The sequence below is a fragment of the Trichechus manatus genome, unplaced genomic scaffold, assembly GCF_000243295.1.
Source record: "Trichechus manatus latirostris isolate Lorelei unplaced genomic scaffold, TriManLat1.0 scaffold00075, whole genome shotgun sequence".
Lineage (NCBI taxonomy): Eukaryota > Metazoa > Chordata > Mammalia > Sirenia > Trichechidae > Trichechus > Trichechus manatus.
This window is the reverse complement of record NW_004444011.1, coordinates 7513315-7528043: the sequence shown is the minus strand read 5'-3', so window position 1 is coordinate 7528043 and position 14729 is coordinate 7513315. Positions and strand designations below refer to the sequence as shown.

The 14729-nt window shown below is 44.7% G+C and overlaps 1 protein-coding gene across 1 annotated transcript in view; it reads right to left on the bottom strand.

The window, feature by feature from the left end:
* The window catches only part of NEBL (nebulette), a 510414-nt gene extending 496375 nt beyond the window's left edge, over positions 1 to 14039 (bottom strand). Inside the window, exons 1-2 of the mRNA XM_023735056.1 lie at positions 13951 to 14039; positions 12350 to 12444 (exon numbers count right to left, since the gene is read on the bottom strand). Coding sequence (XP_023590824.1) covers positions 12350 to 12444; positions 13951 to 14019 — 164 coding nt within the window. The 5' untranslated portion in view covers positions 14020 to 14039. The remainder of the gene's footprint in view (positions 1 to 12349; positions 12445 to 13950) is intronic.
* Positions 14040 to 14729: the final 690 nt, after the last annotated feature.

Below are 14729 nucleotides of genomic sequence, written 5' to 3'. Positions count from 1 at the left end.
AATGTCCTGTCACCAGGTGGTTAGATCTCTTACTGGGTATGTGAGCTCAGAAGTCCACCCACTCCTCCTGTATGGATTCAGCTCAGGTGCCCAGGTAGATAGCCACCAAGTGTGTGGTGTAGGCTCTCACTTACAGTCCTAGACAGGCATGGGTGATTGGTTTAAGCACAGGCATCTGGCTGCAGCAGGGGGACGCACACTGAGCAAGGCAGGGGGCTGACGGATGCCCCTGAGTGTCCAGGAGGAAGGCGTATCCCTCTTCCCTAAAGCGTGTAGGTGGGTGGGTTCTGCAGCCGGACTATGAGCACCTAATGCTGTTGGCTGTAAGGACTGGGGGGTACATCTTATTCATGGGCCCCTATCACAGGTGGCTAGGTGGCGTGGGTGGAACCACCAATCCTCAGGCCCCTGATGTGGGTAGGTGAAGACCCTCCTTTATGGGCAGAGCAGCGTCAAATGTCAAGAACCTGCCACTTCACAGCGGAAACAGCTGAAGTTAGAGTTCCGATATATATACCCTGTTGTACTGCAGCAATGAGGGCCTACGCTGTTGAGATGGGCCCATACAAGTCTATGCAAGAGGAAAGGCACTCAAACTCCATGGATCCCTTGTGCCTGTGCCTGGGCCTGGGCAAAGGACCTGTGCCTACCCTGGGTTCCTGGCTTAGGGGAGCTGGCATTTTATTTTTTCCCGTTTGTTAATCTGTTCATTCTCCAAGGTGGGGAGAATGGCTCCGGGCATGTGACAGATCCTACTTGTGGCCCAGGGGTCTCATCAATTGTTGAAGCCGGTCTGGGACCCCGTGCAGAACATGGAGCAGGGAGGTAAATGGGAGAGAGGTTTTTCCTCTAAGGGGGGTGTTTCTGATCCACGTGGTAGGCCATACGCAAGTACTTAACTTTCACTGATGGAGGGCCGTTTCTCACTGGTTCTGGGTGGCTGTGTAGACTCTCTGGTACTGGGTCTCTCCCAGTGCAGAAAACACAACTCCTGAGCACGGCTGCTTCCCTGCCTCACCGCTCACCCCTGAGCTGATCAGGCCTGAAGGGCTAAGGCTCTCGCCGGGTCAGGTCTGCCAACTCCTTGCTGCTTCCAAACTGTCTCTCCCTCCCACTGCCACTAAGTCCAGTTCCTCAACTGTGTCTTCGATGTTCAGGGCTCCCAGATTGCTATATATAATCGAATCACTTGTTTCTTCGGGTCTTTGTTGTAAGAGAGTCCATTGGAGGCATCTGACTACTCCTCCATCTTTGCCCCGCCTCCCTCCATAGGGTTTTCTTGGCTGTAATCTACAGCAGCAGATTTCCAGGACTTTCTTCCAAGGTGCCGCTGTGTGGGTTTGTACTGCCTAACTTTAGGCTGTTGTTGTTAGATGCCATCGAGTCAGCTCCGATTGACAGCAACCCTACAGGGCAGAGTAGAACTGCTACACAGAGTTTCCAAGGAGCTCCTGGTGGACTGAACTGCCAACCTTTAGGTTAGCAGCCGAGCTCTTAACCACTGTGTCACCAGGGCTCCACACCTTTAAAACCAAAACCAAACCTGTTGCCATGGAATCAATTCTGACTCACAGTAACCCTACAGGACAGAGTAGAATTTCCCCATAGGGTATCCAAAGAGCAGCTGTTGGATTCGAACGGCTGACCTTTTGGTTAGCAGCCGAGCTCTTTTCGTAGTCAAGTATAAATCATTTGTACCAACCAAGGACCCTGCAGCACAAAGCACACCAGTTTCATTTCCTTAAACAGTTGCCAGAAATAATCTCTTTAAGAAGCAAAGCTCTTGCAGCTGACTTGACCTCCCCAAATCCTAACCCAACCTCCACCCCAGGCTGAGAATTTCCACAGTCCCATCTCAGCAGCAAATTGCCTCAAATCAGTAGACAAACACAATTATAGTACAAGGCAGGCTTTCTGGTAAGTGGTATCACTGAAGTGTAAAAACTACAATGTGAGCACAAAGAAAGAGTCCAGAAATGGACTGGAAGATTCAGAATGGCTTCACAAAGGTAGTTACAGCTGTGTGTCTTAAAGATGAAAATAACCTGAAAAGAGAAGGAGGGCAGATAAGCATAATAAGAATATGAGTAAATCACTGTGGCAAGTTTAATAATGATGAAAATTATAATAGTTTATCAACTACTTACTATGTGCCTAGCACTGTGCTAAGCTTATTACTGGATATTCCAATTAATCCTATGAGGCAGAACCTATTATTATACCCATTTTACAGCTGAGGATACTGTAGCTTAGGTTAAGAAACTTGCTGAAGGCTTCAGAGATAGCAGTTCAGTGTGGCTGGAGAGTAGGACGGTCAATGGAAGGGGAAGTGGAAAGGAGATCATGAAAGAACCCGAGTAAATTATTTTCTGCAGTCAATGGGAAACCACTAAAGGTGTTTGTAAAATGGATCAGTATGACCAGATTCATGTTTCAGAAAGATAACTGAGGTGGCAGAAAAGTATTCAAAAATAGAAAGACTGGAACAGGGAGACCAGTTGGGAGACAATGGTAAGATCACTGGCCAAACCATGATAAGAGAGCCTGAACCTGGGCAGAGGCCATTAAAACCAAACCCATTGCCTTCAAGTCGATTCCAACTGATGGTAATTCCATGTCTTATAGGGTATAACTGCTCCATTGTTGGGCAAGGGCAGGAGTAATAAATATATAGAGAGGGAGGCATGGAAGATGACAGAGATGTGGGAGGCTCACAAGCCTGGGTGGACAGTGGGGAGACTAGCCAGGAAAGCATGGTACAGGGTATCCAAACAGACCATCAAAAACACATCTTTTTATACGTTACGTATTTCTGTACTGATGTGTGCAATTACTACAGCATTCTAACTGCTCCCGTGCGTTGCTTAAGTCTGGTGGAATTCATGCTCTTGATCAACTAATGGTTAATGAAGACGCATTTAAAGACCAAATTCAATACTGGCAGGCAACCGTCTAACTCTCCTCCACTCCCAGATCTATAGGCCCTCAGCTGGGCACAGCCATCCGCTCCCCCAAGCTCTCTGTGCTTCACTTGCATCTGCCTTTGATGGATAATGACCATCAGGGGAGCTCATCAAGGATTTTTGTCCAAATGGCTTTCTCAGACTGCTGGGCTGAAGTAGAGGTATAACAGACCACCAGTCTAGTTATCGATCTGATGCTATTCAAGAATACACGCATCTGACTAGTTATCTTCTAGCTCCTAGAACTCACTGAGAATGAGTCAACAGAGTGTGAAAAAGTAAACAGAAATGCAAAGTAACTCCCTTAAGGACTCCACTAAGAAAAATGTACAGCTGACTATAAATAAAACTAATTCTGGGTTTCCAGTGCTGGAGTAAACAATCGCCACCATTCAAACTTGGTCCTTCTCACAACTTCCCATTTTCACGGTTATGTTTATGCACTGTGTCTAGGTTCAACCACAGAAGCGTTCAGAACTGGTTAGTTTGTTTTTTTGTCTGTCTGTTTTCATTAGCAGAACTTTGCTGAAATCAAACCGTCAACGTGAGCATGAAGGAATCAATAGTAACCTTTTTACTAAGTGTATGAAATACATGAAATATTTTGAATACTCAGCTCATAAATATCCCACTGCTCCAAGCCAAGGTCTTCCAAGTAATGCTAACTATAGGAGAACAGAAACACAAAGGAAAAGGAAAGAAATTTGACTTGCCCTTCCCCAAGAGACTGAGCTTTGAGGGCGCTGGAAGCTCTCATCAAGGACGAGGGTGTCATGTCTAGGTACATCTGTATATCTCTTAACTCCTGACATTCCCAGGGACCACTCACCCTTTGTAAAGCACTCACCTGAAAACACTTAAAGAAGACATACCGAAACACATTCTTACACGGACCCTTGACACATAATCAATATACCTTTAAGCACACACATCTATATCTTGCATTAACCTTGCATTTCACCATGATTTAGGAGATATTTGCTGTGCTTCATCTCAAAATCTTTTCTAATCTGACATCATGCCATAATACATCATCATAAAACAGAAATCATATACCCAAGGCACCTTTTGGAAATATTTCCAAGTGTGACAGAACTCAATGCATGGTTTTTAAAGACAGTGTTCTAAAATGATTTCAAACGATGCTAAAATGCATTTTATATTATTAATGGTTCAATAAGGTGAGAATCAGATCATTTTGCATACACACTGGAATCTTTTTATTTGGCTCTAAGAAGTGTTTCCTTCCTTCATTTGCCATCATTCAAATACAACAAAAAGACTGTCATCCTCCCATATCAGGTCTATGTTAAGAAGTAAAAGGTCTAACTTTTTTCTATGACATATGTAACTAAAAAGTCAGGCAAGGCATATTATAATGGATGCTAACCAGAACTCCTACATACCACAATATCCTTCCATGGAAACTACGTGTCAATGTTTAACAATGTCACTTTTAACAATGTGACATTTTCTCCTGTCTTTAAAAGAGATATATGAGAAAACAACTTCCAATTTATTTTTATAAACAAGCGAGGCGACTAACATTTAGGCACCTAATTGGTATCCTTTGTTGTACTAAGGCCTACAAACATTTTTCCATTTAATCTCTATAAAATTCCTGTAAAGTAGGAATTATTTTCCCATTTTACAGATTATAATTAAACCTAGAAGGAAATAAATCAGCATCGATAAGGAATACTTTTAGAAAGATGTCATACTTTGAAACCAAACCTCTAAGCACGGAAAGTCAACTCCAACATGTTCATTTTCCATTGGAAAATGTGAGCCTATCCCATCAGGAGGGATGCCTTATTCTTTGGTATTGGGACTTTGTGAAACCTGGTCAGCAGAACACCATTTAGGCTCCTCAAACTCTAATCCCGACCCAGCTCCTCTAAATTTCCCCGTTTCTGTCTACCTCCTCAGGAGAAACAGTCCTGGGCCTTATCCTGAATTGGGGGACTATACTGAGATGCTAGCACAATCTTCACAGTTCCCAATACAGCCAATACGTACTGAGTGCTTTCTAAGCGCCAGGCTCTCGGGACAGTGGGTGAGCAAGACAGACCCCCTCCCTCCCCTCACAGAGCCGCCCAATCTAGAGGGCACGCCAACATGTAAGCACGGGGTTACCACGCAGGGTGGTAAGAGCTCTGATTGCTAAGCTGAAGGATGCTTGGGTTGGGTTGGACCAGGGGATAGGTGGTGGGATCGGGTGTGGTCCGCACAGACAGAACACGGTGAAAGCAATGGCTGTTTGAATTCATGAGCTTATTGCACAGTACTGTATTAATAGACAACCTTCAGTATTCTCTGATGCATGGGACATTAAGAAGATGGAAGTAAACCAGGGTTTCTCAAAAATTTTAACCACCACTTCCAGTGGGGGAAAAAAAAAAAATTTGCCAAAATAATATTCTTTTTACTACTCAAATTCACTCTGTTATTTCCTTTGTTTCTGAATTCTGATTACAGCTCTCTAATGGGTGGCAACCCACACTCTGAAAAACACTAGTATAAACCTTTTAATAGCTGGGACTGCCTATCATCGATTTGATACATTTCCTATTCTCCCTTCTAACCTCTTTGTTCCCCTTTACTCCTCGAAAAAGTACCACTGAGGAAAGAACAGCACATAGCATTGAAGGTCGGCTATGAGCTAGGACTTGGGCTAGACCCTTTAAATGCACTGTTCCATTAATCCTCACACAGCCTGGGGGTTAAGCGTTACTCTTTCTATTTTATAGATGCAGAAACAGAAGCTTAGGATGAAGAGAAGTGCTCAGTAAGACATGACACAGTCAGGATTCAAATCCAGTTCTGTCTTGCTCCAAAACTCTAATTACACCATGCTGCCTTTGATGAAACATTTTTAAGTAATTAGAGCTAACCTGATAGTGAGAATTTCATAAAATTCCCACAAGATAACTCAAATTCTTGGAGTGTTACAGAACCAGGCCTGGGAGGCTCAAACAGCAATAAGTGAACTACATAGAGGGAAAAATCTCAGGTTTAACTTTCATTTTCTTCTGTGCCCTCTGATTACCCCTTAGTAGACCCTGGGTGGTGCAAACATATAATGCATTAAGTACCGTTACACGTATTAACCAATTTAATCCTCATACTTACTCTTTGACGTATGATTATTTTCCAGATGCTAGAGTTGAAGAGGAAACCCTGGTGGCACAGTGGTTAAGAGCTCGGCTGCTAACCAAAAGATCAGCAGTTCGAATCCACCAGCTGCTCCTCGGAAACCCTATGGGGCAGTTCTACTCTGTCTAAGGGGTCGCAATGAATTGGAATCGATTAGACAGCAACGAGTTTGGTTTTTTTGGTCAGAGTTGGAGAGGAGTCCCTAGGTAATGCAAACAGTTAACACACTTGCTGTTAACTAGAATACTGGAGGTGGGAGTCCACCCAGAGGTGCCTTGAAAGAAAGGCCTGGTGATCTACCTCTGAAAAATCAGCCATTGAAAACCCAATGGAGCACAGTTCTACTCTGACACACGTGGAGTTATCATGAGTCGGCATCAACTGGACAGCAATTGGTAGCTACTGGTAAAGGTATTAACGAGGAGTGAAGAACAGAGAAATAATAAATGAGAGACTGGAGCGTTGGCCTAAGACCCCTGGGTGGCGCAAGCAGTTTGCGATCAGCTGCTAACCTAAAGGTTGGGGCTCAAACCCACCCTGTGGCACATGGAGAAAAGACTTGGTGATCTGTTTCCATAAAGATTACAGTCAAGAAAACCCTCTGGAGCAGTTCTACTCTGATACACACAGGGTCACCATGAGTCAGAATCGAAGACAGCAACGGTGTTTTTTTTTTGTTTGGAGCGTGGGCCTAGATAATCACACTCAAGACACGCTGGCTGAACTGTGCTGACTGTTCTGGGTGGCTTATAATGAGCTGCCCCTAGCTCAGCATCTTCCAGGCTGTAAAGTCAATAAACACTCACAACAAGGAAGGCTAACACAGGCAGAACAAAGGTAAACGCAACACACAGTTCCTGCTGTTTTATTTTTAATGTCTTCTAAAATTATGTTAAGTGAAACTGTTTGGTGGGAGGGAATTTTATTCGGAAGGACAACTAAACATACTTAGCACAGATATTTGTTTCCTTTTAGTCCCATAAGTAAAGATACATTTGACATACATACAAGATTTCTTAAATGTGGGCAGTTCAGTACAAATTTTCAGCCCAGAAAAAAAAAATTCTGCAAAAGTGATGATTTGGGGAAATTACTGGCAAGGTCACGTTAAACTATTGCATCAGTACCCGGTCCCTCCCCAGACTAAAATAACTTGACGTTTGGTGACAATGCATCTACTGGCCAGTCACTGGCATTGCTATCTCTAAGTGGTAATGTTGCCCTGAAAATTTAAACAACTGATATATTTTTTATAAACACATTATAAAATGCAATTTTTACTTTTAAAAAACCACCAAGCCCATTGCCATCAAGTCAATTGCAACTCATAGCGACCCTACAGGACAGAGTAGAACTGCCCTACAGGGTTTCCAAGGCCATGGGTCGCTATAGGGTTACTATGAGTCAGAATCGACTCACTGGCAATGAGTTTGGTTTTTTGTTTGTTTTTTTTTAAATCCTTACAGAAGCAGACTGCCACATCTTTCTCCTGCCGAGTGGCTGCTGGGTTCGAACTGCCAACCTTTGGGTTAGCAGCCAAGCACTTAACCACTGCGCCACCAGGGTTCCTCATTTTGACTTTTACACACAGTAAATTAAATCATTTATTTGATAAATGGCCGTGGGGTTTATATTCATTGTGTGGCTTGTTGGGTATCAAAATGTACAAAGTTTAACTTGGCATACCAATTCGCATATAAATATGAACTATGTTTTTTGTCTAATCATCTAGTGTTATTTTCTCAGCATCTCTAAGCAATAAAAACATTGCCTAGTCCTCTTTTCTTTACAAGTTCCATGATAAAAAAAATCCTGAATGTGCTTAAGAACCCGTTGCCTGCTTATGAAACATAAAGGCTTATAAAAATATGGCACATATTCAAGTAGACCAGTCTGTTTTTAAATACTTTAATAGTGTGCACTGCTGAGTTAGGAACTAAATGTGTATTGTGCCCAATCTTACATCTAGTGTATACTATACTTTGATCATTCTATCAAAAGATCAAAATTTAAGTTATTATGTAGATTTTATTTTATACATGTTCTCTTTTGCATGAAATCAAACAGAAATCTTGTTTCTTCTCTAAACACATGAGAATATAAACAAGCAACATCTGTAAACTGAAGAAGCACTCACTACTTTATTCCATTAGAAAAATGCCCTCAGGTATCAATTAAAAATAAGAAGCCTTTATGTTTTCTTAAAATAATTCTAAATGTTTAGGTCCATGCTTTCAAATTTTTAAAACATATTCTTAATACTTATTTACAGGCTCTTGAATTAATTATGTATGTTATTTTCACCAGAAATGCTACTTAAATCCTCTTCCTGAAAACACTGAGGGATTATGTCAATCGACAGAAATTACACCAGAAATTGAAGAACGGATGTCGAATCTCCAACAATCACAAAATGTAGTCATTTTCGTAACAACTAAATGTAAAGTATGAACCTTGATTGGGTCCTGATTTAAAAATAAATAAATAACTATAAAACAGATGCTCAGGGCAATGGGGGAAATGTGAATATGGACAGGACACGAGATGTTATGAAATGTTTGTTAATTTTCTTAGGTGTGATAATGGCTCTAAATCCTTATTCTTAGTGGATGCATGCTGTAGTTTTTAGGGATGAAGAGTTTTGCTATATGAAACTGACTTACAAATGGTCCAACAATAATAAAAATATTTACACATAAAATTAGAGAAAAATATAAAGCAAATATGGCCAATAGGTAACAATATTTGAATCTCAGTAGAGAGTATAAAGGTGTTTACAGTATTATTCTTTGACCCATTTTGTAAGTACGAAAATTTTCACAATAAAAAGTTGCAGAGGAGAAGAAGAATAGTCATTTTCTTTTAAGTATACATGTATATTGACTCCTGTGCCAAACAAGGTACAGATAAAAACACTGCTTTACATAGACATAGAATATTTCATTTTCTGGGAGTAGTACTGTATTATGTTAGAGAAACAATTTTCCACCACTGACCCGGAGAAATCATGGCAGCCCTTCTGCCAAGACCACAGTGCAGAGCTGACTGACACACACCACCTGAATGAGAGCAGATGCATCAGGGGTCCCAGAGGGCAATCCACACCGACCCTCGAGTTTACAGGGCACCCTGCACCCTTATAAAAATTAGTGTTGAGAACAAGAGGGGCCTCCTGAGTCTGGAATTCTCATGGCAGATACAACCTTCAACTTTGCTGGACTCTACTTTCTGGAGCTAGCATACCTAGCTTATGACATGAACTTAAGGCTAAATGACACAATTTAAAATATCAGTTCGCTGTACTCATTAACCCACTAAAAATGTATCCCTGTCTTCTCTTCCCACATGCTCAATAAAGTGAGATATCAGGTTCAATATGAAACAAAAAAACTAAGGAGCGGACCCAAAAATTTGACTCAAAACTAATAAATAAATAATAATGACTTACAGAGGTGCTTATAAAAAAATTTAGAGAGAAAATCTGAAAATCTGTAAATACTCAAGTGAAAGATACTTAAAGTATTAAAAATAAGGCGTGGACCTAAGAAACAACATGGTAGGATGTTTCCTATCTATCTACAAGCAGAATCTTTTTGTTTTGGGGTACAACTAAAATCTCAGGGTTTCTGGGCACTAGTTCACTATTAAGCCACAGTGCAAATCAGCCCCTCCTGAGTCACCCATGACTTGCTGCATAATCTGGGAGTGAGTTATGATAGACAGTTCTTTAATTGGACTGAACTCAAACTAAGCAGTGAGCAATGAATTTTTAAGTGGCATGATGCAATCAACAACTCCATTTCAGATGTGTCTTTTGCACCTTTTCTTAATCATTTCTTTTTTTCCTTCATTCAATGCTTTCATCTCTTTCCATATGTATACTTCTTTCTAAAGGAGCCCTGGTGGTGCAGTGGTTAAGTGCTCGACTGCTAACTGAAAGGTTGACGGCTCGAAACCACCAGCAGAAAGATGTGGCAGTATGTTTCCATAAAGATTACAGCTTTGGAAACCCTGTGGGGCAGATCTACTCTGTCCTACAGGGTTGCGATGAGTCAGAATCAACAGAATCAACTCAACAGCAATAGGTTTAGTTTATACTTCTTTCTTTGCTTTCTCTGTCTTTCCTCTTCCCCTCTCGATTCCTCCAGACCTTACAGGGGCACCCAAAGGCACTGTTATCACTTGGGTTATACTCTGGGCTGCAGAGCTATAAAGAATCCTGATGTGGCCCATAAAGCCTGATCAAATCAGGCCACAGGCTGAAACGGTTTCAGGAAGAATGGTTCACTTTCCACTAACCAAAGAACAATTATCCTGTTAATGGGCCCATCCAGGCCCTTTCCCTTCTCACTGCTGCTGCCTGCCTTCTAATCTTTAACCAGTCATTTATACCTCTCTTTAAGGAAAGCAAGAAACCATGACACTGGAATCTTCTCATTTTTGCTGCATGATACCCTAGTAAGAGACATGACATAAGAGAGTTGAAAAATTCACTAAGTTTGAGAAATACCTGTGGACTTCACTTATCCGTTAGAGTCCTAAATTCTGTTCAACACCCTCATTTTCTGATTCCTTGAAAAGTTTCTGGTCTACCTACAAAGTACAAAGCTTGGACCTGAAGGACACACAAAGAGGTTTACAGAACAGGAAAGAAAGTTCTTACCAGACAAGTATAAGCACATTATACGTATTTGTTTACAAAAAATCTACTATCTATCAACTCATTCCCAGTGCGTGATGAAGCATGAATTTATGAATATAGCCACGGGCCCTCCATCTCCAGGAGATCTGAATGAAGCTACTTCCAAATCTCCAGAGAGAATGAATCTCCAGCATTATTCCAGTCAAAGGCCAGGAGTCCACAGAGTCCCCACTGCTGCCTCCAGACCACAAAGGACTGAGAGAAGGAAGGCCCAACAACCAGGGCCAAGAGTCCACAGTAGAAAATAGTCTGGGGTGTGGAGATGCTCACAGGAGTGAAGAGACACAAGCCCCAGGGCAGCAAGGTAGCCATTTGGAAGCACTGGCCAATTTTTAACCACTTGCAGCATCAAGGAGTAACCCCTTCCTGAGGCTTATCCTCTCCATACTTCGATTTCTTTAGATCTGTCAAATGGGGATAATAATAAAACCAGTTGCCACTGAGTTGATTCCCACTCATGGTGGCCTCATGTGCGCAGAGTAGAACTACTCTATCGGGTTTTCAAGGCTGTGACCTTTCAGAAGCAGATTGCCAGGTCCTTCTTCTGAGGCACCTCTGGGTGGGTTCGAACCTTTCAGTTTGCAGTAGAGTGCTTAATCATTTGCATCACCCAGGTACTGAAGATAATAATGTTGTTGTTAGGTGTCGTTGAGTTGATTTCGACCCATAGTGATCCCATGTGACAGAGTAGCACTGCCTCATAGGGTTTTCCTGGCTGTAATCTTTATGGAAGCAGATCACAAGGCCTTTCTCCGGCAGAGCTGCTGGGTAGGTTGGAACCGCCAACCTTTCAGTCAGCAGTGGAGTGCTTAACTGTTGCACCACCAGGGCCCCCCTAATTCACAGGGTTGTCGTGACGATTAAATGAGTCAATATGCAAAGAGTGCTTAGAACAGGGCCTGGTACCTGGTAAATACTATATAAATGTTAGCTAATTGCTATTATTATCTCAAAAATAGACTAGACACATGCCTACAGAGAAGCCTGCCAAAGAAAGTTTACCATCTTTAATCTCCATCCACAAGCCTACTACCAACCAGCTGAAATACCCAGGTCTCAATTCTTTAGTTCCCTGTTTAGGCCCCAGGATCTCTGGAGTGTTCTCAGCTGAGACCAAGTGAGCAAGACTCCTTTCCTTAGTAACTAGGCTCGGATATAAAACTGCAATATAGCAACATCATATAATTAAATGGAACCTGAATCTACCTGCCATGCATTTCAGAGCCCACATGTTCTCAGTGTACAAGTTCTGCAGCTACTAAACAAATGTCTCTAACTCTGTAACACTATGAACCTGAAAAACTAACCTTCTGACTAAAGACATGCAAATTACCCTACACTTTAGAAAAACATAAATGCAATGACCTTCAACAAAGTGTACAGCACCAGAGTATGCGGCATAAACAGGCAGTTGGTGACTGCCACACCTGGGTGACAGAGTGAGTTAATTCTTCAGGTAACAGGCAGAGCCACTAGCTTTTATGCAGATACCGTGCCACACCTGGCATACCACGTTGACAATACTTACGCATTACAATAGGGCTTCTTTTCATAGCCTTTGTAATTGTTCATGTTGAGAGCCATCTTGCAGACCTCACAATGAAAACATCCTTTATGCCAATACTGAAAAAAATAAATATTTAAAATTTTAATACAATGCCAGTTCTTTTCAGAATAGGTACAGAAGGCAGGCATTTTTAGTGCATCACAGTCCCAGTATTTGAAAATACAACAAAATGATTGTAGGTTAACCAAAACCAAAAAACCCATTGCCATCGAGTTGATTTCGACTCATAGTGACCCTACAGGAGAGAGGAGAACTGCCCCATAGGGTTTCCAAGGAGCGGCTGGTGGATTCAAACTGCCAACCTTTTGGTTAGCAGCCGAACGCTTAACCAGGGCTCCGTAGGTTAACAATGGATGTGTTTACCGACCTTTCCGCAAGTAAATAAAGCAGGCAGCTATTAAAATTGAGATTAAAATTAATACCCACCACAACGTGCAGACTCACGATGGAAGAACTACCAAGGCTCTGTCCTTACTGAACTTAACTCCTATAAACATATAGGAAGGAATTATGAGCTCGCTAAACGGAGAAATGGAAACCATAGCGTGGCTTCAAAACAAGACGGAATCAAGTTCAAAGAGCCTAAACACAGTTTTTGTAAGACCGGATAAGTATGTGTCTGCCGTAAGTCAGGCAACCCGAAGTTGCAGGAGCTGTACTATGGAAGTACCCTTGCTCCCCTCCTCCCCCCCCCACCACCTCCGCCCATGCCTGTCCAGCTTTCACTAAATTGCCGGAAACGCTAACTCTGTCCCAGATGATTGTCGGGATGACAGCTTGCTCTAATGAGGCATTTGTATCACCAAACGCAAATTTCAAGAGGAAAGCCTCCGGCTAGTTTCAATTGTCAGTCACTCAGGGTAGTTCCCGGATCTCTCCCAGGCTGCTCAACTCCACTCACGCCTGGGAAGGGCAGAGAGCTGCGCCGAAGGAACGAGGCTAAAGTCACTTACTGTGGAATTCCCCAATCGGGTGGGTTAGGCACCCGTGGGTCAAGCTCTCCGGCGCTTTTGGGCGGCGATTATTCTTAGAAATGCGGCAGCAGCCGCCCCATGACATATTAATTACTATTTGCCTCTCCACCTCGCCGCCGTCATAGGAGGCGCCACATTCCCGCGCTGGGGTGGGGTGAGGCCGGGATGCGGAGGGGGATCAGTGGGATGGGAGATGCGGAGGCACTGAGCAATAGGAGTAGGGGTTGGGGCGGAGCGAAGGATGGTGGAGGGAGGGGCCACCGCTAGCAAATTGCTCCCGAAAGCCCAGCGTCGGCACGCCGGGCCCCGCGGCTCTCCGGGCCCCCTGCCGCGCGCCGCGGTGCGCTCTCCGCAGCAGCCCGCACCCTCGCCGCCCCCACCCCGACAAAACCCTTTTCTAATTCCAACCTTACACTCGCAAATCGTTGTCTCTGACATCCCGCGGTCATTTTCCTTTGCGTACCTCCCCCTGTACCTATCCACACAAAGGCACACTCATCTGTTTCCATCCCAGAAGCCAAAACTTCTCCAAGCAGGTGCAGCCCGGCGACCCGCAGGTCCGGGCTGGCTCGGCGCCCCCTCGCTCACCTTATCCAGGCAGTTGACTTTCTCTGTGGGATACACGACTTTTCCGCAGCGGGCGCACTGGGGGTTCATTTTCGCGGTTCCCGGGGGCGGCTGCGAGGCGGCGGGGGCGGTGACTGCTGCAGCGGCTGTGAGGACGGCAGCGGCGGCTGGGGGCTTCGAGGAGCCGCTGTGACATCCCCCGTTGGGCCCCGCACCGCCTCCGGGCAGGTGGGAGGGATGTGGATGGCCGGGCCCTGGTAGAGCCGACTGCGCCGGGCGAGGAGAGCAGGGAGGACGGCGGTGGAGCGAGTGGGGGCGCGGCGGGGCCTGGCCGCCTGGGGGCCGGCCGCGCTCTCCAGCTCCGGCTCGGGCTCCGCGCCGCTAGCTCTGCGTCGCTCGCACTCCAGGTACCGGTGACTCACGCAGACTCTAGCTCCCGCCCCCAGCGCTCACTCGCTCCCCCGCCTCGCCGCCGCTGCCGCCGCGGAGGCCAAACCCACCGGCGCGCCCCGACCAAAGTTGCAGTGAACGAGCACGTCGGGGACTCGGGGAGGGAGGGAGGGAGGGAGGGAGGGAGGGAGGGCGAAGTGGGGGAGGGGGGAGGGCAGAAAGCCGGAGAGCGCCGCAACAGCCGCGGGCTACGAGTGTGCGGCCTGGGGAGCGAATCTCATGCGGCAGCTTGGGGCGACCAGGTGGGCAGTCGCGGGCGGGTAACCGGGCAGAGGGTATAGGTGGGTGGGAGAAACGGGAGGGTTCGAATCTGCGCATTCCCTGCCCCTCCTCCTCTCTCTTCTTCCCTA